The sequence below is a fragment of the Geotrypetes seraphini genome, chromosome 3 (assembly GCF_902459505.1).
Source record: "Geotrypetes seraphini chromosome 3, aGeoSer1.1, whole genome shotgun sequence".
NCBI lineage: Eukaryota > Metazoa > Chordata > Amphibia > Gymnophiona > Dermophiidae > Geotrypetes > Geotrypetes seraphini.
In genome coordinates this window covers 386,844,494-386,870,072 of record NC_047086.1, presented here as the reverse complement: position 1 = coordinate 386,870,072, position 25,579 = coordinate 386,844,494, and the positions used below count along the sequence as shown (strand labels likewise).

Sequence of the window (25,579 nt, the reverse complement as noted above, 5' to 3'; positions counted from 1 at the left end):
CCCAGGGTCACAAGGAGCAGCGTGGGTTTGAACCCACCACCTCAGGGTGCTGAGGCTGTAGCTTTAACCACTGTGCCACACTTAAACTCAGTGCTGTTTAACTTTGCTTTTAACGAATGCAACTTAGGTCCCCTTTTACAAAGCTACGGGTAGTGATTCCCCCAAGCAAATGCAAAGCAGCCCATTCAATTCCTACGGGCTTCAATGCATTTGCCACGGGAGAATCGCTACCACGACTTCATAACAGGAGTCCTTAGTCTGGGTACGAATCCGCTTTTCAAGGCCCTCCTTAATTTCATTTTTAAGTCTTAACTGTATATACACAGCAAGCACAAGTTAAAAAGGAAGCATTCTTTATATATGAATATTTGAATCCCAATCATGCAGCTAAACACTAATATTGAAAAGTGGAAAGGGGATGGGACTTGTACACTGCCTTTTTGTGGTTACACATTCAAAGCGGTTTGCATATATACAGATACTTATTTTGTACTTGGGGCAATGGAAGATTAAGTGATTTGCTCAAAGTCAAAAGGAGCAGCACTGGGATTGATCCCACAACCTCACCATAAGTTTGGAAAGAAAACCTCTGAAAAAGTGGCATAAAAGATGACATCTCATCACCACTGCAAAAACTACGAATGTACTAAGAATTCCCGATCAGCAATCCTCTGGTTAATTTTCCCAATTCTTTATTCTTTTTTAAAACTTACAATAAGTGTAACAGTAAATACATCATTTTATATTCAAACTCTGTTATTCAAAGAAACTATCTTGTCCGCTTATCCCCCTCCTCCCTAACATCCCCCTCCCTGCTTACCCCACCATATAACCAACCCTAATCTCCTCCCTCCCTACAAGTTTCCTCAAATGTCCCCCCTTCCTTAAATTTACCCTCAGCCTCCACTTCCTTAAATTCACCCTCTTAGCCTCCATTATGTATCTAACCCTATCTCTTATTCTAGCATCTCTATGTATCTTTCCTTAAAATTTGTAACTTCCTGGAAATGTCCAGCCTTCTTCAATTATAATCCGCTTAGAACTGCAGGGTACAGGCGGAATAGAAGTCTCTAATTTAATGTAAATACTACACTTAATATTCTGTTAATATCCATATCAGAATTAATCCCCCCTCCCCCCTAATCAATCACAATTTCCAACACGTAAAATATATATCGTGAACCCCATATCTATATACCAAAATTCAATATCATACCAAAGCCCCCCTCCTCCCCCCTCCCTGATGTGCATTTTTAAAAGGATAAAACAATATTTAGACATTACAATATTTTGTTAATGGCTCCCAAGTCTCCTGAAATTTCTTGAAATTCCCTTTCTGAGAGGCTAATGTTCTTTCCATTTTATACATATGACACAAGGAATTCCACCAAAAACTATAGTTAAGCCTCCTCCAATTTTTCCAATTGCTCGTAATTTGTTGTATGGCAACTCCTGTCATAATAAGTAAAAGCCTGTTGTTCTTAGATGATATTTGGCTTTCAGCTCTCATTGGCATGCCAAATAACACAGTATCATAGGACAATGCCACTGGATTTTCCAACAAACAATTTATTTGGCCCCATATTGATTTCCAAAAAGCCAAAATAAATGGACAATAGAATAAATGATCTAAAGTCCCTGCTTCGAGATGACAATGCCAACATCTATTTGACTTAGAGCTATCCACCAATGGTTAATTTTCAATCAGTACTGCATAAAGGGGTATCATGCAAACCACTCATTTCTACAAGGCCTGTGTATCTCAGCACTGGTGTACTTACAGTTCTTGTTTCAACTTCAGTGCCTCTTCAGCATTATCATGTCGACAGCACATGTTTATTAAGACTGCGTAGCCAGCATCAACCATGTCTGCCTCATATTTGGCTTTCACCTCCAGCGCTTTTTGCAAATTCTGAAACAAGGAAGACATTAGAATGCTTCTCACCCTGGAATAAAGAAGAACACTGAACGGTCCAGATGGCTACGTTCACATTCAACACCTTTAGTCTTTCAGTTCACAAACTCTTTAGAAAACAAATAGCCTTTTGATGCACTGGTACTATGTGCCACTTTCAGTCTGAAAATACTCTGCTCCCTTCGCAAAAAACAAAAAAAAAGAGAAAAGAAAAGAGACTGTGGTTTCACATTCAAAACAAAATATGGACTATGCTAGATTCAGTAAATGGTGTCCAAAAAATCGATATTCAATGCTATTCTATAATGTAATGTAATTTAATGTAATTTATTTCTTATATACCGCTACATCCGTTAGGTTCTAAGCGGTTTACAGAAAATATACATTAAGATTAGAAATAAGAAAGGTACTTGAAAAATTCCCTTACTGTCCCGAAGGCTCACAATCTAACTAAAGTACCTGGAGGGTAATAGAGAAGTGAAAAGTAGAGTTAGAGGAAAAATAAAAATAAAATAAACATTTTAACAAGACAGCATTGATCTAATTACTTTGGAAGGTAGAAGAGAGGAGAGAAAGGAATAGAAGCAGAAGGGGGAGCCGTTGAACAGTAGAATTCTGGAGAAATTTAAATGATAGAAATAGAACAAAACAAAGACAAAAGGCAAAACAATAGATAAGATTAAAGATAAATCATAAGCTGGAAAGAAAAATAAAATAAAACTTTGTCTTCAATCCACGGTTTCAGCGTCAGTGATGAAGTGGAGCAAGTAAGTTTAGGAGGAGCGATTGACGTTTCCAGAAAGGGCTTCTTCAGGGAAGAGACTTGGCAGACAGTCCCAGGATGCCTATGTCTCCTCCCCTGCGATGTTCTCCCATCCATGCATTCCCTCCCAGACACACTGCCCGTGCCCCAGCCGCTCCAAGGAGGCTGCCCCAGATGAGGCCCATGGTGAATGCAGGATTCTCTCCTCTGCGGGAAAGCTGCCCGGAGTCGACAGTCGATCTTCTTAGCGGATTGCATGGGGGGAAGAGTTCACACTCTTGGTAGGATCGGGTCTGTGGGCTCTCGGTGGTTGTGGCTGGTCTCGTTGCTGCTTAGGTGTAAAAGCAGTTGATCTCCACTGCTGCTGATATTTAAAAGCAGGCAGATTGATCTCTCCAATGGACTACAGGGGGAGGAGTTCACACTCCTGGCAGGATCGGGTCTGTGGGCTCTTGGTGGTTGCGGTAGGTCTCGCTGCTGCTTGTATGTAAAAGCAGTTGTTTTTCTACTGCTGCTGATATTTAAAGCAGGTAGATTGATCTCTTAAACGGGATATAGGGGGAGGAGCTCACATGCCTGGTTGGATCGGGGCAAAGGCTCCTATTATAGGCTGCTTAGGTGTTAAAAGCAGTTGATCTCCTACTTCTGATAATATTTAAAAGCAAGCATATTGATTTTTCCAACGGAATGCTGGGGGAAGAGCTTACTTGTTTGGCTGGATCAGGGCAAAGGGCTCTCGGTAGTGGTGGCTGGTCCTGTTGCTGCTTAGGTGTAAAAAACAGTCAAAGATGAGTGCCCATGATAGAATATTATTCCGTGCCATTCTGACTTTGTTATTGTAATTTTGATATATCAAATAAAAGTGAACCTGAACCAGAGTGCTGATTCTGGAGCTCAAATTTGGGTGCCAGGACTAACGACTGCTGAAACCAGGTATAATTCAAACTCGGATCTCAACCTGCTTGTCTGATATAGTTACCTGGATGTCTTGTTGCCATCTAAAATTAAACATGGCCAAGTCTGAGCTCCTTAGCTTTCCACCTAAACCCATCTCTCCTCTTTCCCCATTTCTATTTCTTATCCTCCCTGTCTCGTCGGCTCACAACCTCGGGATAATCTTTGACTCATTTCTCTCCTTCTCTTAACATATCCAATAGGCTGCCAAAACCTGTCGTTTCTTTCTCTACAATATCACTAAAATCAGACCCTTTCTTTCTCAGCGCACTGTTAAGATCATCATCCTTACCCTCTTCACCTTTCACTTAGACTATTGCAACCTGCTTCTCATTGGTCTTCCGCTAAACCAGTGTTTCTCAACATGTAGTAAGGGTACATGAGCTGCTTTTTAGGAGTACACGGCACTGGCCGCCACCAAGGATATTGCCTGCCCGCTGAAGCCACTGCAGGGGATCATTCCTTCCTGCCCTCTGTCGAAGCCGCTGCCAGGGATCCTTCCTTCCTGCCCACCCCCCTCCACCGAAGCCAGAGAGATTCCCTCCGATGTCAGAGCTGACGTCAAAGGAAAGCCTTCCGGGTCAGCAAAGGGTAAGTGCATGTGTGTGTTTCCCAGTTACCGCCTTCTGCCTTCAGCAGCACTCATTGCAGGGACGCACAGCAGTTCACATGCTGTATGTAGCTGATCAGAAACCTTCTCTCTGATGTCAGAGGGAAGGCTTGTGGGTCAGCCATGTGCAGCATGTGAATTGCTGCCTGCGCATCCTTGCAACGTGTGTGCTGCTGAAGGCAGAAGGAGCGAGTGCGGCTCGAGCAAGTAAGGGAGAGAGGGGACATGATCTGGGACAAAGGGAGAAAGGCAGGGTGGAGGAGCACGTTGGGACACGGGAGGGGCACAATTTTGGGACAAAGGCTGGAAGGCAGGGAGGGGGCATGAACATGGAACACAGAAAGGGGGAAGGGCATACTAACGAGGGAGGGAATAGAAAAGGAGAATTGTTGGGCATGAGTGTGTGAGTGAGAGGGAAAGAGATGGTGCACATGGGAAAAGGAAGAAAGGGGAAAATTGGGCATAGAGAGAGAGGAGTGAGGCAGAGATGCACGGGGAATAGGATGAGAGGGAGAAATGTTGAATATGGTGGTGGAGGGGGAACAGAGGGACAGATTGAAGAGGATGCAAGGGGAAGGAATGTTGGAGGGAGAGATGTGGCATTGTGCTGGAGAGGGGTGATAGAAGGAGAAATGGGCATGGGGTTGGTGGGCAGTGGTGAAAAATGCTGCACATGAGCCAGGGGATGAGAGAGGGATGTTGGATGTAGCAGTAGAGGGGGTGGGAGAGATGCCTGGATCATTCAAGACAGATGGACAGTGAGAGAGAGGGAGAGGGCGACATAATGCCAAATAGGGGTGGAGGAGAGAGGAAGAAAAGTTGGACTCATGGAGGGACAGAGAGAGATGCTGGTTGGGGAAGGGAATGAGGTCTGGAGGAGAGGAAATGTGCAGGAGGCACAAAGAAAGAAATACTGGATGCATAGTCAGAAGAAAGTGCAACCAGAGACTCATGAAATCACCAGACAACAAAGGTAGGAAAAATTATTTTATTTTCAATATAGTGATCGAAATGTGTCAGTTTTGAGAATTTATATCTGCTGTCTATATTTTGAACTATATTTTTCTATGGTTGTTACTGAGGTGACATTGCATATTTTAAAGTCATCTGTCTTGACCTCTTTGAAACCCCCCAAATATAAATGATAATTAACATTTTCTCTGCATACAGGGTGCTTTGTGTTTTTATAATTTTGTGGTTACCAGTATGCATTAACAAGATTATATTGTGTGTATATGAAAAATGGATGGAAGAAATTGCATTATAATTAGTTGTATTATTATGGGGGTGGGGTCAGGGCAGAACCTGAGCGTGGGTACTTGATTGATATTTGTTAGACTTAGGGAGTACTTGGCATGAAGAAGTTGAGAAACACTGCACTAAACCATCTTTCTCCCCTTCAATCTGTTCAGAACTCTGCGGCATGTCTCATATTCTGTTAATATCGCTAGGACCACATTACCCTTCCCTATCTTTTTCCGGAATCAGTTCAAACTCCTCTTGACTACAAATTTGCTCCACATCTCCTCCGTATCTCTCCTCTCTTATGTCTTTCCACACTCCACCCCCCCCCTACCGGCACTCTGCTCATCGGATATTTCTCTCTTATCTGTGCCCTTCTCATCTACAACCAACTCCAGACTCCGTCCCTTCTACTTTGCTTCACCATACACCTGGAACAAACTGCCTGACTCATTACATCTCTAGCAGTATTCAAATCCAGACTCAAAACCCACTTCTTTGAAAATGCTTTCAATTCCAAACTCTAACCCACCTTCTAAGCACCAATATCTGCCAATTCCTCCACTTTATCACAGTGCATTGATGCACCTTCTTGTCCAGTTTGTGTCCTGATTAGATTGTAAGCTCTTTTAAGCAGGGACTGTATTTTCTATGTTTTGATGTACAACACTGCATATGTCTAGTAGTGCTATAGAAATAATAATTAGTAGTAATTCCAAGTTCCCAATTTGGGCACACATCCCCTGGTACTTTATAACATTGAACGAAAATTGTAACACCACCTCTGACCTTTTGGGTTGCACACTATGGGATTTGGGTGCACAATTTTATAGAAATAGCATGCAGCAAAATGTGTGCCCAATTCAAAATTGGTGCTGATTAGGGCACATCAGTGCCCAATTATTGACCCCAGTTAGCTCCTTAGCCAATTCATGCCTTCTTTTACTGAGCTGATTATCAGGGTGGCCCATTGGGAAATAATAGGCTTCAGTGTCGTTGCCACACGGCTTTATAGAAGGAAGGGGGGGGGGTTAATTGGGTGCACATCTTAGAAGAGCACCCAATTTAAGTGCCATATATAGAATCTCGGGGCAAGAGCCTAAAAATATTGGGTCACTCAAAAAAGGTACAGGAACCAAGGCTTCCACCATTTTTTGCTCTTAATGGATTGGATTTTTTAGTGAACACAAGTAATGAAGTTCAATTTCATTAGTAAAACCAAAAGCCAACTACAAAGCAGAAATTTAAAAAGGTGCTATCATCCATTCAAAAAAGACCCAAGAAAAGGATCTGGGTATCATCGTAGACAATACGATGTAACCTTATACCCAATGTGCAGCGGTGGCCAAAAAAGCAAACAGGATGCTAGGAATTATTAAAAAAGGGATGGTTACCAAAACTAAGAATGTTATAATGCCCCTGTATTGCTCCATGGTGTGACCTCATCTGGAGTATTGCGTTCAATTCTGGTCTCCTTATCTCATGAAAGATATAGTGGTGCTAGAAAAGGTTCAAAGAAGAGCGACTAAGATGGTAAAGGGGATGGAACTCCTCTAGTATGAGGAAAGACAAACGGTTAGGGCTCTTCAGCTTGGAAAAGAGACGGCTGAGGGGAGATAGGATTGAAGTCTACAAAATCCTGAGTGGAGTAGAATGGGTACAAGTGGATCAATTTTATACTCCATGAAAAATTACAAAGACTAAGGGATATTTGAAGTTACAGGGAAATACTTTTAAAACCAATTGAAGGAAATTTTTTTTCACTCAGAGAATAGTTAAGCTCTGGAACGCGTTGCCAGAGGTTGTGGTAAGAGCGGATAGCGTAGCTGGTTTTAAGAAAGATTTGGACAAGTTCCTGGAGGAAAAGTCCATAGTCTGTTATTGAGAAAGACAAGGGTGAAGCCTCTGCTTGCCTTGTATCGGTAGCATAGAATGTTGCTACTCCTTGGGTTTTGGCCAGGTACTAGTGACATGGATTGGCCACCTTGAGAACGGGCTACTGGGCTTGATGGACCATTGGGTTGACCCAGTAAGGCATGTTCTTATGTTCACAATCCATTTTGTGAGAAGCCTATTTGGCAGAAGGGTAGTAACTGAATGACTAAACTAGAAAAAAAAACACTTTTATGGGTGTCATTTAGAATGTTCATCTGATCTTTTTCTTTTTGGCCCTATAGTTTTTATACATCTTCAATTTTTGCGACATCCAAGTCCTTATGTACTTATGTTTACATGTGAAATAACCACAAAGTTCTTTTCTAATTTGTATACTATTACATTCCAGCAAAAGAAGTCACAGAAAAAATGCAACTAATGAATTTACAGCCCCCCCCCCCCCCCAGCATATCATGCATGGTTATAAGCCTCTAATGCCAAGGGTATAACAAAATCCACATTGACAGAGGTCCTACAAATTGCAGATGCTCAAAACTGAATGCATGCTACACTTGGATGGCCGCTGAATGATCCTAAGAGCCTTTCTGTCTTGGGAGAGAAAAAAAAAAAAGCTTTCCTCCAACAGCAAAATGGAATTTCAAACTCTACATTAACAAGCTAGTAACATTTGACTTGCAAATCACTACTGCATGTATCAGCTGCTTGACAATCTAGATATAAGAGACCTCAGCAATGGCTTGAAAGGACATTTGGCATGTATGATAAACCCATCACAGCCTTGACTATCACTCACTTTGCAGATTATTGTAAACAAAATTCTGCAAACCCCAAAACATGCCATTCAAGGTCCAACCAAAATTAATTTACCTTCTGGATTTAATTGCTATCTTTTTTCTCTTCACTTATTTGATTTTTTTTATGTGTCAGACCTTAAAAACCACAGGAGATGTCCTTGCCCTTGCTACAGAATCTGATTTCCATGCTGGTGACATAATGCTTAGCAGGGGCAACATCTCTGGCTGCACATGAGCTAATGTATTACCTCTTCTGCACATAGTTCAACAATGAGCTGCTTCAGGATATCACGGATAGGTTTGTTTTCAGCATTCAGTTCTTCCAGTTTTGTCTCCAAGTCTCTTGAATTAATTCTAGTGCCCTAAAGAGGGGTGGTGGGGGGTGAGGGGCAAGGAGAAAAGAGGAGAGGCAGCAGGGAGAGAAAAAAAAAAAAACCCAAGGAAAAAGGTCAGAAATTCCAGAAAGAGAAGCTTCCTAAAACAATTATATCTTCTTTCAACAGTGGGAGCAAGTGAATAGTATCAATTCCAGATCACCTTTGGCACGATTAAGGGGACCAAAAAAGAATTATCGGTCAGAATAACAGAATAGAAAAGAAAACCTTGAAAGCGTCACTTCAACAAAGAGCAATCCTAAAGCTTTTCTTTTCAGAGGGACAATCTTGCTGACGGTGTCAGGTCAAAAGCGCGCCGGGACAAAGGCGCACCCAGACAATTGAGTGCAGCGCGGAGTCGCGCACCGCAGAAAATTACTGTTTTTACGGCTCCGAAGGGGGGGGGCGTGAGATCGCGCCGCGTTGTGGGGGGTTGTAACCCCCCACATTTTACTGAAAACTTCACTTTTTCCCTGTTATTAGGGAAAAAGTTAAGTTTACAGTAAAATGTGGAGGATTACAACCCCCCAAACCCCCCACAACGCCGGCGCAATCTCTATTAAGTAAACTGGGGGGGCTCCCCAACAAAACCCCCCGTCGGAGCCCCTAAAAACTGTAATTTTCTTCGGTGCGCCTCCGTCTTGCGCTCAGTTGTCGGCGCGCGCCTTTGTCTTTCGCGGGGTTGTCTATGAACCCTTTCTGACACTGGTGGGCTAGTTCTGTTTCTCAGGCATGATACATGAGATGCATGGGCTACAAGCAACTGAAAAGTACTGAAGTCTGACCCTACGGGAGGAACCGGCAGTAGTAAGATAAAGCATGATCCCACACAGCATAAGAGGAAAAAGCGCATCTCTTCCTATGCAATCAAAAATCAGCACGTCGTCTATGGATCAAAATTTTTAAAAGAAAACACAGCACTTACAGAGGGGTCAGCTTCTCTACTTACTTTGGGAAATTCTCCAGACATCGTTTCTTTGTCACCCACCAGAACAAGCACATCCTAAAAGTAATGACACAGAAAAAAAGTTGAAAATACAGTCTGAACAAGACAAGACAAGACAGGTGGGGGAGGGGGGGAGAGAATGCAAAGTAGGCTGACAAATCAATTCATCAGAATCTTGGATTTACTAATGCTGGTATCTTTGCTTGGATAAAAACTTCATATTATATTTTTTCATGCTACTAATGTGTGGTCGGGTATCAGTTAAAACCTAAAACCAGAAAAACACTGGTAGAACACCCACTCACTTGTCTTGCATCCTCCACTCGGTTTTTGTACTTTTTCTATGTGAATGGCAAATAAATGATTTTAAAAAAGAAAAAAAAAAACTATGGAAAGATAACAACCAAAAAATATTTATTTCTGTACTCTCAAAAGCTCCCCACCAATTTATTATTTTTCGTAATTCTATACCACTTATAGCCTAAGTGATTTTACATTCAGGTACTCAAGCATTTTTCCCTATCTGTCCTGGTGGGCTCACACTCTACCTAGTGTACCTAGGGCAATGAGGGATTCAGTGACTTGCCTAGGGTCACAAGGAGCAGTGTGGGATTTGAACCCACAACCTCAGAGTGCTGAAGCTGTAGCTCTAGCCACCACACCTTCCCCGTTGGGGAAGCTCTCAGTCTAAGTAACCACATTGCAGTAGGACAATAAAATGTTTCTAATTGTTTACATTCAAGGGAAATTCTATATAACTGGGTGCTTGAAAAGGAGCCTATTTTCTAAACTGAAGTATGGAATATTAGCCTAACTGCCAAAATAGGCACCTATAACTTACAGACTGACTCTTCAGATATTTTGATTTTGCTTTTTTCTCATTTACATTATTCTTTCACCAGATTATGTGGTACTTTATTATCACATTTTCTACAGATTAGAGGAATACGGTATAAACGACAGCCCAACTCCTCTTTTGCTTATGCTGCCATTACAATTTGGAATAATCTTCCTGTTCACATGAGGACTGATATCAATTATTTAAGGTTTCGTAAAAATGTGAAAACTTTTTTATATGACCTGTTGTAATATTCACGCTATGATGATATTTTAATTATTGATTGCTTTTGTATTCTCCTATAGATTTTACAGCCTCTGACTGCAAATTGCCTTGAACCTTTTTTGTATAATTACATTGCATTACATAAATTCTTATATACCGCAGTTACCTTACGGTTCAATGTGGTTAACAGCTAAGAGATACTAACCATATGTAATATGATCATAATAATAATAATAAATTAATCAAAATATTTACCAAACAAGTGGGTTTTCAGCGATTTTCTAAAGACTAGGTAAGAGGTTGAGATTGATATATAAGTATTAACTTGTTTGTCGCACATAGCTGCTAAAGTTTTAGTAAGAAATTGTTTGTAAACACATTTCTTTATAGATGGAAAATCAAAAAGTCGTATCACACGCAAGTGGTTTTCTAGTAGCAAAATTGAAGCAATCTAAAAGATAGCTGGGTAAAAATCCATTCAAGGCCTTAAAACATACACAACCAAATTTGAAAACAATTCTAGCTTCTATTGTCAACCAATGCAGTCTATAATAATACTGTGATACGTGAACTGATCTTTTCAATCTGAAAATCAGTTGTACTGCAGTATTTTGAATGATCTGCAGCCTTTTCACATTTTTCTTAGAAATAGACAGAGAGAGAATATTACAGTAATCTAATGCACGAGAATGAAGGACTGTACCAGCAATCTGAATGAGAGAAAATCAAAGTATGGCTTAATTGTTCTTAATTTCCATAACAGGAAGTGAGATTTTTTTAACCAGAGAAGTAATACAAATAAGTTGTGTATTAGATTAGAGCTTATGTGAGCAAACTTAAATGCTAGAGATATGTGTTCAATTTACAATGAATGGTCTCTATGTTAGCCATTAAAGTGAGTCCTGCTTATGTTCAGCCCATGTTTACATTTACCTATAAAATAAGCATAACTTAAGATATGTGCATATTTACAGAATAGTACTTAGGCAAATTTATGGTATTTGTCACAAATGTGCATACGTATGCAAATGTATGCTACTATTCTAATGAAATATGTGCATAATCAGCATATAACCATGATTGCATACTAGAGAATGACACGGTGACAAAATTCATCACCGTTCCTGTCCCCGCGGATAACTGCGGGAAACCATCTTCATGTCATTCTTTAAGGAGAGAGGGAAGAATCAGAGTATGAATGGCCACAACCACTGACCCGCAAGCTTTGCTTTGAAGAATGCTGGTGTAGAAGGATTGAGGTTGAAACAGACACTACAGAATGACAGTCTCTGGTATCCAGAGCAGATATTGTGATGTCATAATGCCTCATTCCACCAGTGCCTAAGAGCCAATCACATCAGTGATGTCACAATGGCTTCATTATCCTTGGCTCCCATAAGAATCAGAGTATGAATGGCCACAACCACTGACCCGCAAGCTTTGCTTTGAAGAATGCTGGTGTAGAAGGACTGAGGTTGAAATAGACACTAGAAAATGACATGGGATTATTTCCCGCGGTTATCCGCGGGGACGGAGATGAATTTTGTCACCGTGTCTTCACAGAACTGTCCTATAAATGCAGTGTTCACTAGGTTGCAAGAGTATTGTACAAAAAAGAAAGATTAATCCTCATTTCTCACTTGTTCATATATACACAGTGTGCAGAAGAAACGGGACCCCCAACATTTTCCCAAATAACCCAAAAACTACTGAAGCAGAAATATCTTCCTGAAAGACTGCACACCCTCGATTGTTCCCCTCGACCCTGAAGAAAAACATTGTTTGAAACATGCATGTCGGGAGAGGTGGCATTGATGAACATTTGAGAGCTAACCTCGAAGCTAAGTAGCTAAGTAATAAGATTAAAATAGAAGAAAAAGACATTAAGTAAGGAAATGAAGGAAACTAAAATGGAATTATGAACTTATGAATAAGTATGAAACTAAATGAATTTTAGAGTTTTGGGTAAATAAACATTAAAGTGGACTGATGAAGACAAGAGATTGCTGGGCATTATTCATGGTCCAGTTGATATCCGAAGGTCCATACAAATGAAAAAATAAAGAATATATTATGAAGTATATGTTAGTATTAGACCAATAATCTCTTTACAGTGTATATGGGACTGCAATATATAAACAGGCACCATATAGCTTTACAATATTAGAGATTTAAAAAGAGTACAGAGAATAGTTAGTGATTTAGAGAGAAGTGAATACCTGAAATTCAAGACATTTCTGTGTACTTTAGTTTTAAACAGGATGAAGCGCCAGCGCATCGAACTTGCAAAACAATTGAGCTCTTAATTAATGAAACCTCAGAAGTCACCAAGCCAACAGGTCAGTGGCATTGAAGACTTCGTGAATGCCTCAAGGTTAAAGGAGGACACTTTGAACACAAATTATAAACTCACAAAAAAATACCATTATACTATGTATTTTCAAAGGTCATACTAAGGGCCTGTTTTACAAAGCCGCGCTAGCGGCTGCTGCGCGGTAACCGCCCAGAAGCCCATAGAGATTTAAAGGGCTTCGGGGTTGTTACCGCGCAGCTTTGTAAAACAGGCTGTAAATGCTTATTCAATTGCAAAGTATTTTGAAATGAAATAAGGGGGTCCTGATTTTTCCAGATACTGTGTATATACCACATACATCAATCTCAGGGCAAGGTGACAATCTCAGAAGGGTAGAAGAAAGCCTGTGTCACCATTTGCTATCAGTACTGCTCTTGCAAACTCCAGGAGATGATGGTGACAGTAATGGGCTTCTCTCCCTCCCCAACACCTAAACATGTCACCTCCATAACAAAACGAGGCGCTGATGGCTCTTTCAAATGGAACTGCAATACAAGCTCCCCTGAGCAGCATTACTGAATCATGGGACCAGCACGGTAATGATATTCCTTGTTATAGCTGACAACAGAACCTGATATAGACTGACCCATCTACATCCTGTGAATGTTTTCACCTCAGTACGATGGGACAGCCTCTTGCTGACACAGCAGCTGTATGAGTCTAAATTAGTTTTAATAAAAGCTTAATGGAAAGCAAGGCCTGTTTAAATGACAAATGCTCTAGCATTGTTTCTTTGCCCTTTAGACAGTGTGAATGCTCATGCAAATGGCCCCTCCAAATGGCTTCAGAAATGTCAGTATGACCCAGAGACCACTATTTTTAGTCAGGCCAGGGCTTTGATACAAAACAATAAGGCAGAAGTTTATAGCAGCCTTCGTGTCCAAGCCTCTGAGTGCTCTCTAAAGCCAAGGCGCTATACACAAAGACAGAACTGTGAGAAAACGATGAAGAGCTAGTTAAACAAAAGTAAAAATTTAGACCCTGAAGGAAATTGAAAAAGGGTTCCCAAAGATTTGCACCGCAGTAGTGAGAATTTCAAATAGAGCACAAAATGAAATCTGCAGCATGGTAAGCCCACCAGTTCTCTTCTGATCGGATCAGTAGCCTCAGTACTTGCACTGTTATTAGAGGAGCACTTTTGTATTTTAATTTGTGTGGGGCACGGAATCCAATATGTAAAGCCAGTTGGCAGGCCAAGGTCAACACCAGTAGGCCTGGTTAATTCTAGCATGTTCAATGCATTCATACGAGCTTGACTCCTGCAGCAACTTTAGCAGCTCACTGGGTGTACAAGACAAGAACTGCATGATTAATGAGGCCATTAAACGCTTTCAAAAGCCTAACAAAATATTCTGAAAACTGATCAGATGCTGGGGGGGGGGGGTCCAAGACAAATCTCGATTTAAGAGTTAAAGCATGGCTACTAGGTAAATGAAGTCTGAAAGAGCTGCTGCTGCCTCCTGCCTTGAACTACCCTGGTTCCATATTCGATTTAAGATGGCACAGCTCTGCGTTCTTTAATTGGGAAAACTAATAGAATTGGAGCTGCTGCTGTAGAGATCATAACATTATAATTCATTTTTCTGGAATGATTTTGTATACCTTAACAATGATCTAGCTAGTTCCAAACAATTCACTGCTGTGAGGCGGCAGGGGTTAGTGAACCCAATTTAAAAAAAAAAGAAAAAGAAAAAAAAAATCTTCTATACATTCATCTGCGTCGCGCACACACACACAGCGACACAGATGAATGTATATATATATATATATATATATATATATATATATATATATATATGTGTGTGTATGTATATATATATGTATGTGTATATATATATATATATATATATATACACACACACACACATATATATATATATATATATATACACATACATATATATATACATACACACACATATATATATATATATATATATATATACACACACACGTATCTTTACATGCAATAGACAACAAAATAAACCTCTAACTATGCATACTCACAAGTATATGCAGAGAGACATCCATAAATGGATATTACACAGTACATATATTTAAGAAAAAAGGATGGTGTATCACAACAGACCTTAATTAATTCAGGAACATGATATGTGTCCAGCAGGTTGCGAATGCCTCTGTAGATGCCTATCGGGATTTTTATGTTCTGTACCAAAAGGTGGGGGAGAGGGGGGAAAGATTAGTTTTGAAACACAACCAAAATGAAATCTGTCTAACAGAAATTATCTCAGACATAATTTTAAGTCTCCAACTCCCGCCGTGTCATTGAGAAGTGGTTTGGATGTACTTAAAAGCAGCAATTTCAAATCTAATAGATACATGTCAGGCAGCACAGGCATTATGTAGGGAAAAAATAAAACGGTACCATGTTCTTCAGCTGATGGAAGTATTGTCTCAAATGCTCCTCCTTGGCCTGTACCTCCGAGTCACTCATGCTGTCAATCAAGTTATAAAGAAAATAGCCAACAGCTTCTGTGGAGAAAAAAAACAAGAGAAAGCATTCCACTAAAATTACTGAGACTGTCATGTTATCAAGATTAATTTATAAGAAATCATTTTGGTGTGAGATGTCACCCTGATGAGAGGCTCTGAAATGGCAACAATGATCACTGAGGCATAGAGATTATGTGGTTTGGGAGCACATATCTAACTGGTGAGTGAAAGGAATATTAATTATTTTCAGCCACTGTGACAGCTTTTCAGTAGAGAATTTTACTTTATTCTATATTTTTTCACCACCCGAGTGACAGAAATGATACAGCCTCTACCCCACCCCTTGCCCACCAGCCAAGAAGGTAGCCACAAATTTCATTGCTACACAACATTTAAAAAAAAAAAAAATTTTTGAATGCTTAGTTGAGGTTTTCTTGGTTACGTTTAACACAATATTCGTTTCATCAACTAGTGCAGGACCAATGAGTCACAGCAAGCATGCAAATGGATACTAAAAACTTGATAAATTGTGCAGGGAGCTTCCCCGTGAACTATTACAAATAGGAATGCAATTAGATGCTAAAGTAAGAAACAATGACTGTTAATTCTGAACCGATAATTCCTGAGACAATGTACAGGACACAGAACAACAGAAAAGGTTTCTTTCTGCCCAAGGCTTTCCTCTAACAGTAACCACCTGGTTAAGTGTTATAATAGGCAGTAGAACTACATTACAAAAAACATTAAAGGGTATATTTTATTACAGTAAATTTACAAAATGTATGTTATTTCCTACTATAGCTGTTTCAGAGCAACTAAAATCTTCATGTTAAAAAATAAATTTCATTAATTTGATAGGATATGTTGGGATTATTAAGGTAAGGATTTTGAGACAATATTTTTTTGAGATTTCACTTTTCAAAAAACACACAATCGGCATTTACTGCTGTAATCTTTCAAGTCCATCATTACACAAAAGAATGGATTTATGGCTAAGTTACAATCAGAGAAACAAAAACGCTACCAATAGGTCCTGGAGGCGTCGGGCAATAGCGGCCATCCTTGTACAAAAGTTCTGTTATCTGGGGAGACAGAATAATCGCATGTTGCAACCCAGAGATGCACTTATGAACAAAAAGAAGCTTACAAAGAATTACCCCATCCCCCTACCCTTCAACATTGCATTTCCCTTCTAAGGTATTATACACTATATCACAGTAATTCAAAAAACCAAAAAGAAAAATACCATGGCAGTCTCTTTTAATAGATATAGAAACTGAAATGAGAGTGAGAGGAGTCCAAATGGTTCCGACACAGACAATGTCTTAGCATGTCAGCAATTATAAATCAGTAACTGATTATGGCAACTATTAACTAGTGTCAACGTCTAGAGTAGTTCTGTTTCACGCAGCTGTGCCGAGACGCTGGAGCTGGCTCATACAGTGCTCCCCTTCCTACATACAGTCTGCATTAACAGTAAAGCTGTGCGGTAAGAGGGATCCTACACATGTTACGATGCTAATGTGAAAAGCTTCTACAGTACTCTCGGTTAACCAGCATCCATGGGGATTGGTAGATGCCAAGGTCAACAACACAAATACAAACAGATCTGTGCTTTTCTTAATGCTAGTACAAACTCAATATTCTAGTAAAAAAAACAGATAGAGAGATAGAGACAGAAAAACTAGATTCAGCTTAATTTTTCTTCCAAATTTGCCTTAATAAACGGGTATTTCAGAAAAGGAAGAGCAAAGAGCTTTGAAATTTAAACATTTAATCACTTTATGGATACAAGTAGGAAGCGGGTGAAATTTTCATCTGTAAGCTCTATAGGGGGAAGGGAAAAGGAAGAAAAATATTGGGCTATAGAAATCCTGGCTCTACTTTATCAACATTTAATCTCCACTTAGCACACATCTGCAGCTCTCCTACTCTCACAGATAGAAAGAAGACCTTACACGGGATCTCTTACGGAGAGAAGATAGTGGAGCTGTGGATTGGCAGAATGGATGGGCCATTTGGACTTTATCTGCCATCATGTTTCTATAACTACAAAGCTCTATGACCTTACAATACAGGTGTAAAAGCCTTAGCCAATAGGCAGGAGGAGGAGATAAAAATTTTTTACTCCTTTAAAATGAGAAAGAATTAGTCAAAATATGGCATGTCATCTTGCCCCTGACAGCTCAACAAAGTCTGGGGACTGATTGTGGTTCTACAGCTTCACGATGTGGCACTGAACTCATTTCCAGCCAGCTCTTACTCAGCATCATCACACCATCCCCGCAGGCAGCACATACCTTGGCCATCTGATTTACATCGCTGGACCTGAAGAGGGCAGCAGAAGACACAAAATGAACACTGCATCGTTAGTTTCATTACAAACCTCTCAAAGGTAGCCTGCTTTTCATACATCTATTGCCTCAATAGAGCTAAGCATTTTAACACAGATAAGTGGGGGTATTTTTTTTCTTTTTTTCTTGCATTTATATACATTCTGGCAAGAATACAAGCATAATAAGATAATTTAACAAACTGCTTCACTGCCCATAAGCTGTATATAAATTGATGTAGATAAATGCTCAGTCAGTTAAAAGATTTAGGGCTAGATTTAGTAAAATGCATTAATGCTGATAATGTGTGTTATTAATGAATAGGTTCCAATGCAGAAAGCATACAACAGAAACCTAGAAATAAGATTACTTTATTTTTCCTTTGGTGCACCTGCCTTCAGAGAGATTTTAGCTATTAAAGAACAGCTTGAGGAGACCCTTGCTCTCGTAAGCCCCTTTATACAACACAGCGTAAAATAGCCTGAGTCCCAAACACAGGCTCTAACTCAAGTGACTTCCAAGCTAGCTTTTGTCATATATGCAAGGACTTCAGTTTTAACTTCTGAATCTTTTCTAGCCTATCTTTATGTATACAGACAAACTTGCACTTTTGCCTCATAGATTCAAATGCACAATTTATGTGGCTTATGATTTTTATTTATTTCAAATATTTATATACCACTTATAGCCTAAGTAGTTTACATTCAGGTACTCAAGCATTTTTCTCTATCTGTCCTGGTGGACTCATACTCTACCTAATGTACCTGGGGCAACAAGAGATTCTACCTTATCAAGGCAGATACTCAAAGAAAACAGAGAAGGCGATCAGGTGGAACTCAATATCTTTATTCTATGAAGACTCGAGACGTACCTGTTTCAGCCCGAAGGCCTGCCTCAGGAGTCTTAATGCTTTGATCAATACAGTATATCGAGTTATTCAGAAAACACATCAATCAGAATGATCACTAAAAAATTTGTCCACGGAACCTGGGTTAATCTCCACATCGTGGACAAATTTTTTAGTGATCATTCTGATTGATGTGTTTTCTGAATAACTCGATATACTGTATTGATCAAAGCATTAAGACTCCTGAGGCAGGCCTTTAGGCCGAAACACGCATGTGTTGAGTCTTCATAGAATAAAGATATTGCGTACCATCCGATTGCCTTGTTTTCTTTGTGGATTAATTGACTTGCCCAGAGTCAACAGGTGCAACATGGGATATTCTGCTCTGCTCTGAAACTTAGGAAAAACAACAGCGATTAATAAGCAAATAACAAGTAAACAGTGAACAATAAATCACTCAAACGAGTAACTAAGAACCAATTTGCTAAGAGGAACAAGTATATTTCATTCATTCATTCACTTTTCTCTACTATTCTCTCAAGAAAGCCCAGAACAATTTACATTAATTTATTCAGGTACTCAGGCACTTTCCCTGTCTGTCTCTGTCTATCTAATGTATCTGGGGCAATGGGGGATTAAGTGACTTGCTGAGGGTCACCAGAAGCAGCGTGGGTTTGAACCCACAACCTCAGGGTGCCGAGGCTGTAGCTTTAACCACTGCACCACACTATAGAATGTATTGTGATAATATGTGATTTGGAGATTCCTACAGGTGGATTTCATTTACATTTGGATCGCATTTCTATTTGTGAATATTGTTTGAACTTTTTCCCTTCTTGGTACTCTTTTTCTGTGGTGGCACTGCCTCATTTCCCTGTGGCCTACAGTATTCCCAAAGATGCACCCAAGACTGGAACATACAGTGGTGCCTCACACAACGAACTTAATTCGTTCCAGGAGCAAGTTTGTTATGCGAAAAGTTCGTTATGTGAAACGCGTTTTCCCATAACAATACATGTTAAAAAAAATAATTCGTTCTGCAGCATAAAATATGCTAAGATGACATAAAAAAAGATAAATTTGTCAAAATGGTGAAAATGGTGGTCTGTGTTGCGCTGACCAGCATTCCGCTCCCTGACGTCAATTCTGACGTAGGAGAGGAAGTTCCGGGCCAACAAGGCATTTCTCCTCATTCCATCCAGCCTGAGCCCCATCTCTCCTTGATCCAGCATTTCCCTTCTGCGTCTGTCAGAATTACCATTCCACCTATTTTCCAGCATCACCCTTCTTTGTGTCCATCTCACCTATATCCCTATCTCACCACTTTTTCAGAATCTTCATTTGTCTCTGTCCTTATCTTTACGCCATGTTCACCATTTGCCCTTTCAATGTCTTTATCTCCCCCCCACACACTTTTTCAGCATTACTTCTATGTCTCTATTTCACCTCTTCATGTCCCCTCTGTATCTCTATCCTTATTCAGTAGGTCCTGCTTACCCTTTCTCTTCTTTGTGTCACTATCTCCATTTTCAGCTTTCCCCCCTTTTCCTTTGTTACTGCACCCTGTAGCTAGAATCTTTCCACCCTCCCTCCACTCCGGCCCAGCCCAGTATGAAATATTTCCTTTTGTTTCCCTCCCCTCTCTCTTTCTCTCTCTCTTCTGCTCCCTCACCCACGAGTCCTGCATCTGGCCCTCTCCCTTCTACCTGCACCTGGCAACACTCCCCTGTTCCGCGGCTCTCTTCAGCAACTTGTCAGCAGCGGTGATCAAGACAAGCTGCCGACATCGAGGCCTTCCCTCTACGAGTCCCGCCTTTGTGGAAAAAGGAAGTTGAAACAAGCGGGACTCGCAGAGGGTAGGCCCCGACGTCAGAAGCTTGTGTCGATCGCTGCTGCTGAGTTGCCAAAGAGAGCCGCGGAGCAGGGGATGTGGCCGGAAGGGAGAGGGAGATAGGAAGGCTGTAGATCTCCGGAGCATGACACCGACCCCGGCCAGGATGATTTCTTTTTCAGGCGTGCACCTTACAAGTCCAGCGTCGCAGCGGGAAATAGCCATGCTGAGCAGTGAGCTCAGCACGTACACAGATGAAAGCCTTGCTTGCTGATTAGGTCAACATCTTTAATATTCATCCTTATGAACACCACATTCCATGGGGTCTAAGTAAAAGAAAAAAAACCCAAACCATCCTACCCCTTATCTTGATACGACCTGTTTATAAAAAAAAAAACAAAAAACAACCTTGAACCTTCAATCCCATAGAAATCGAACTGGTGTAAAATATGATGTACAAGATTAAATGCAACAGACATGTCAAACTGCACGATAAGGACTTTACAACTCCTGCATATTGTCTTGCTATAGCTTAAAGAGAATTCACAACTGTTTCTGTATTAGAACGACTCCTAAAGCCAGATTGAAAATTAGAAAGTATACTGTAAATTTCAAGATAATTGGTTAGATAATTGCAAGATGCAGCAACCTGAAGGCCAGGTTAAAAAAAAAAAACATACCCATTTTCTAAAAACAACATTTGAAAGAAAAACAAAAGGCTTCCATAGATCAACTGCTATTTCCTACAAAAAAGGGAAGGACCCTTTGCTTCACTGAGCTGGCGTTAGTTCTAGCAGCACAGCGCGGGGTTAGCGCACGCTAATCTGCTGCGTGCACTAAAAACGCTAGTGCACCTTAGTAAAAGGAGCCCTTAGTCGTACTGAAAGTATAACTGAAAGTTTAACGAGACTGCCTAGTCAGAACTTGTACGTTGTGACTTAAGCGATGTAAAAACAGATCTAAGTGCCCAGAAGGTATCCAAAGTGACCAGCTAACCACTGCAGACCCCCACACACTGCACCAGTGATCACTGATGCCTCCCACACCATAAAAATCGGAATAAAAATGTACGCACCTGGTATAGGAAAGCCTAGTAGAGCAGCACAGAGGTGGCTTAAGTAGTCTGGGGCTATTAGGGTTGTAGACAGGTGGGTCTAGTAGGTTTTAGGGGTGTTTTGGGGGGCTCATCATGACCTATAAGGAAGTTGTGGCGAGATGTTTATGTAGTACCCTTTTTGTGAAGTCTGCAGCAGTGCCCTGTAAGGTGCCCCACTACTGTGTTGCCATGTCTAGGTGTCCAGTCCATCACTTTGCTGGCTCCTCCCACATCCAAAATGTCTTGTTCTCGGTGTTTTTGACTTGGACGATTTTTTGGACAAGAATGGGGTATAAAGATAGACAACTGGGTGATCAAACGGTGGGATGTATAATAAGATGATTATCGGAAAAAAAAAATTTTTGGACGTATTTTTCAAGATTGAACTTTAGATACTGTCGACTTTGGGCGACAAGCAACTTAGGCCCAAAACGGACTTAAGACTTATTTTTTTTATTATGCCCCCTCCAAGTATTTTAGGAATACATCAAGGCTGAAGTGGGGTCATAAAAATCTGTCAAAGAGATAAATTTTGATTGACTTCCTAAAGTTTGATAAAAAAGTGCGTTTGAAATAAAGTTGGTTAAGCATTTATTCCATTTGCCTGCTTGGTAGGATAATGTTCTATCAAGCCGTTAAATGTATTTTGCTTTTACATTTTCATTTACCCTCGTATTACATGGGCTATCACCTGAATATTTGTCTAATTTAATTAATCTTTCTCATAAAAATAGAGATTATTTAGATTGACTTCCTAGGCTTTAGGCAAGACATAAATGCTTTAAATAAATGAATAAATAACTTCAATATCCTAGCTTCAAAAATGTCAAATATAAAATGTTTTTAATTCTTGGTGGAATGCTCTCCTATTAGATATTAGGAAGTTAGATAATTATAGGTATTCAGGAAAGCACTGAAGACATATCTTTTTAATCTTGTTTGTTAAAGCTCTGTCAAAAGTTTTTACCTGTTATTTGTAATTCCTGGAGTAATGCCAATATTTTTATTTGTAACCGAATTGAACTCTGCTGGGTAATTGTGGGATAAAAGCCCATATTGTATTGTATGTCATCTCAGTACGTAGAACTAAATCAAGGACAGAGAACAGCAGTGCAACCAGCCAATTGAGGGGCCCATGCAGAGAAGTGCATGTTAACAAATGATCTACATATTTGTTACTGACTGCACAATGCAAATAGGACTTTGGTGCTGAAATTAACTCACTCGGTAGATATCACCACACAGCTTAATGGTAAGGAGGCTATTAGTTAATTCACAGCAACACAGAGACATTTCTAAGCTGTGCACTGTCTAGGACAACCTGGCTTTCTGCATGGGGGCTCCAACATCCCTAATAGTCTAGCAGCCATACTGTCCCCACAAAGTAAAAATGTCCTAGTGTCTACTGTCCCCACAAATAAAAATTTCCTAGTGTCTACTGCCATGCTCGCCATCCCCCCTGACCTGACTCCCATGCAAACTGGTTTCCTTCCCCAAAATTGTACCTTGAAAAGGCAGGTATGATGCCCACTCACTCCTGCCTCTAGTGCCACCATCTTAGAAAACGGCAGCACCTGAACCTGCTTCATAGGTCAATAATTCTTCCATTATTTGGTAACCTGGACAGAGACTACCAAATATGTTTGGCTTTTAAAACACTGCAGTAAGCACTAGTGCATGCTTACTGCAGGTTAAAAGCACAGAGGTTAACAGGTGTTATCCAAGGACAGAAGGCAGATATTCTCAAATGTAGGCGACATCATCCATGGAGACTGTGAACTGTTACTTTAAAAATGTTTAAAGTCTTGAGACTGTCTGTACCACATATGCGCCAGTGCCTTCCCATCCGACGTCGACTCGTGGGACCATCAGTTCAGTATATTAAAAAAAAAAAAAAATGCTAAGAAGCCAAATAGGGGAGGGTTGTGAGAATATCTGCCTGCTATCCTCAGATAACATCTGTTACAGGTAACTCTGCTTTATCCCAGGCCACGCAAGCAGCATATTTTCACATGTGGGACTCCCTAGCTGCCAGGATCATAATTCTGAGCCTGGCAAAATCAAAAAGGGGTGGAGAGAAGTTGGCATCTAAGTGGAGAATAAATTTTGAAGAACTACTTGATGAAACTGACTATCCCATCTGGATTGATTCTCCAAACAGCAGTGGGATGTGAAGGTATGAATTGAGGAACAAGTGGCTGCTTTACAGATGTTTTCAATGGGAGTGGCATGTAGATGGGCTACTGAAGTTGCCATTGCTCTTACTTTATATGCAGTAACAGAACCCTCTAGTGTCAGCCCAGCTCGAGCATAGGAAAAGGAGATACAGTCCACAGCAACGGCGTAGTGGGAGGAGCGGGGCTGCGGCTGCACCGGAAGCGGAAAGACGGGGACAATGGAATCGTGCGGGCTATTTCTCCAGCTTTTTATGACACATTTTTTGTGACATTTCATCTGTGACACAATTTTTCCTTTTTTACCATGGACCCCTGATGAAGGTTATGCGAAACACGGACCATGTTGGGTCCCTTGCCTGGTAAAAGGTTTTTAGATAAGATTTATTTGTCAAAATAAAATTTGCCTGCATCGTGTACAACTCTGCCGTTTTGTTTTGTTTGCTCTGGTTTGGTTTTTCACTGCAGACGAAGTTGGACTTTTGGTTCCTCCCTTTTTTTGCTTTGATACAGTCCACCTGCCATGGTATATGGTTCTCTTGGTGACAGAGGCTCCAAGTCTATTAGGATCAAAGGACAAAAACAGTTGAGTAGAAGCTCCATGAGGTCTGATCTAAGTAATAAGCAAGAGCATGCTTACAGTCCAATGTATAGAGTGCAGCTTCACCAGAGGGAGTGTGTGGTCTTGGAAAGAAGACAGGAAGAACTATAGAGTAGTTCGGATGAAATTCCAAGATGACCTTCGGGAGGAACTTCAGATGATTACACAGAACCACCCTATCCTGCTAGAATATTGTATAAGATATATCTGATACAAGTGCTTAAGTTCACTGCCTCGATGGGCAGATGTGATGCAGACTAATAACACTACTTTCCAAGTGAGATGCTTGAGAGATTAACACACAAGTGATAATAATAATAATTTTATTTTTTATATACCGCCTAACCAAAAATGGTTCTAGACAGTTTACAACAAATAATAACTAGTCATACAGTGAATAATAAAATTTAATTCTAAGCAATGTACAATAAATAGGAACTGATCCTACAGTGGAGAATATGATTTAAAAGGAAAGTACAAGTGGTTCAAAGGGAGGCTTCATCAGGGTTGAAAATATAACATTAAGATCCCAAACATCAGGAGGCAGCTTGATTGGTGCTTTGGTATAAAGAAGACCTTTAATGAATTTGGAAATTAAAGTATGTGCTGATACAGGGTTTTTTTTTATCCAGATGAGTATGAAAAGCTGTAATAGCACTGAGATGAATTCTGACTGAAGTAGTTTTGAGACCAGAGTCAGAGAGGCATAGGAGGTAGTCCAATGAGAGAGAACAAGTGATCGGATCTAACAAATCTGTATTACACCAGACTGCGAAGCAAATCCACTTAAAGTGATAATAGCAGTGTGTAGAAGGTTTTCTAGAAGCTTCAATGATGGCTGACACTGGTGCTAAAAGTGGGAAATCATCTACCTCTTGGTAGATAGATAACATGCTGTGAGTGCTAATGAACTGGGATGGAGTAGAGATCCTTCATTCTGCATCAACAACACTGGAAAGATTTGAAGTGTGATGGGCTCCTCCTACACTGTACTGTAGGAGGAGAGGGAACCATGGTTGTCATAGCCACTGGCATTACCTCCTACAGCTATGCAGATATCACCCTACTCCTCCCCTTCGACCAACTTGAGCCCTCCATGATAGGCACAATACACGGAACACTTGAAACAGTAGCAACATGGATGAAAGAACACAAACTAAAACTTAACCCAGACAAAACAAACTTCATCCTCCTTGAAAACTGTAAAACCCCAACCTTGACTAACTTAGAAATAAACCCGATCTCATACCCCATTCAACCCACGCTAAAACTCCTCGAAGTGCTGATAGGCAGAGGTTGTACCATGCAACCACAAATCAACAAAATTATAAAA

General features: G+C 40.4%; 1 protein-coding gene across 1 annotated transcript in view; it reads right to left on the bottom strand.

The window, feature by feature from the left end:
* Window positions 1-25,579, bottom strand: part of LRPPRC (leucine rich pentatricopeptide repeat containing) — a 318,251-nt gene that overhangs the window by 201,592 nt on the left and 91,080 nt on the right. Inside the window, exons 15-21 of the mRNA XM_033937468.1 lie at window positions 17,665-17,692; window positions 16,389-16,446; window positions 15,297-15,403; window positions 15,000-15,077; window positions 9,498-9,551; window positions 8,423-8,536; window positions 1,782-1,912 (exon numbers count right to left, since the gene is read on the bottom strand). Of these exons, the coding sequence (XP_033793359.1) occupies window positions 1,782-1,912; window positions 8,423-8,536; window positions 9,498-9,551; window positions 15,000-15,077; window positions 15,297-15,403; window positions 16,389-16,446; window positions 17,665-17,692 (570 nt within the window). The remainder of the gene's footprint in view (window positions 1-1,781; window positions 1,913-8,422; window positions 8,537-9,497; window positions 9,552-14,999; window positions 15,078-15,296; window positions 15,404-16,388; window positions 16,447-17,664; window positions 17,693-25,579) is intronic.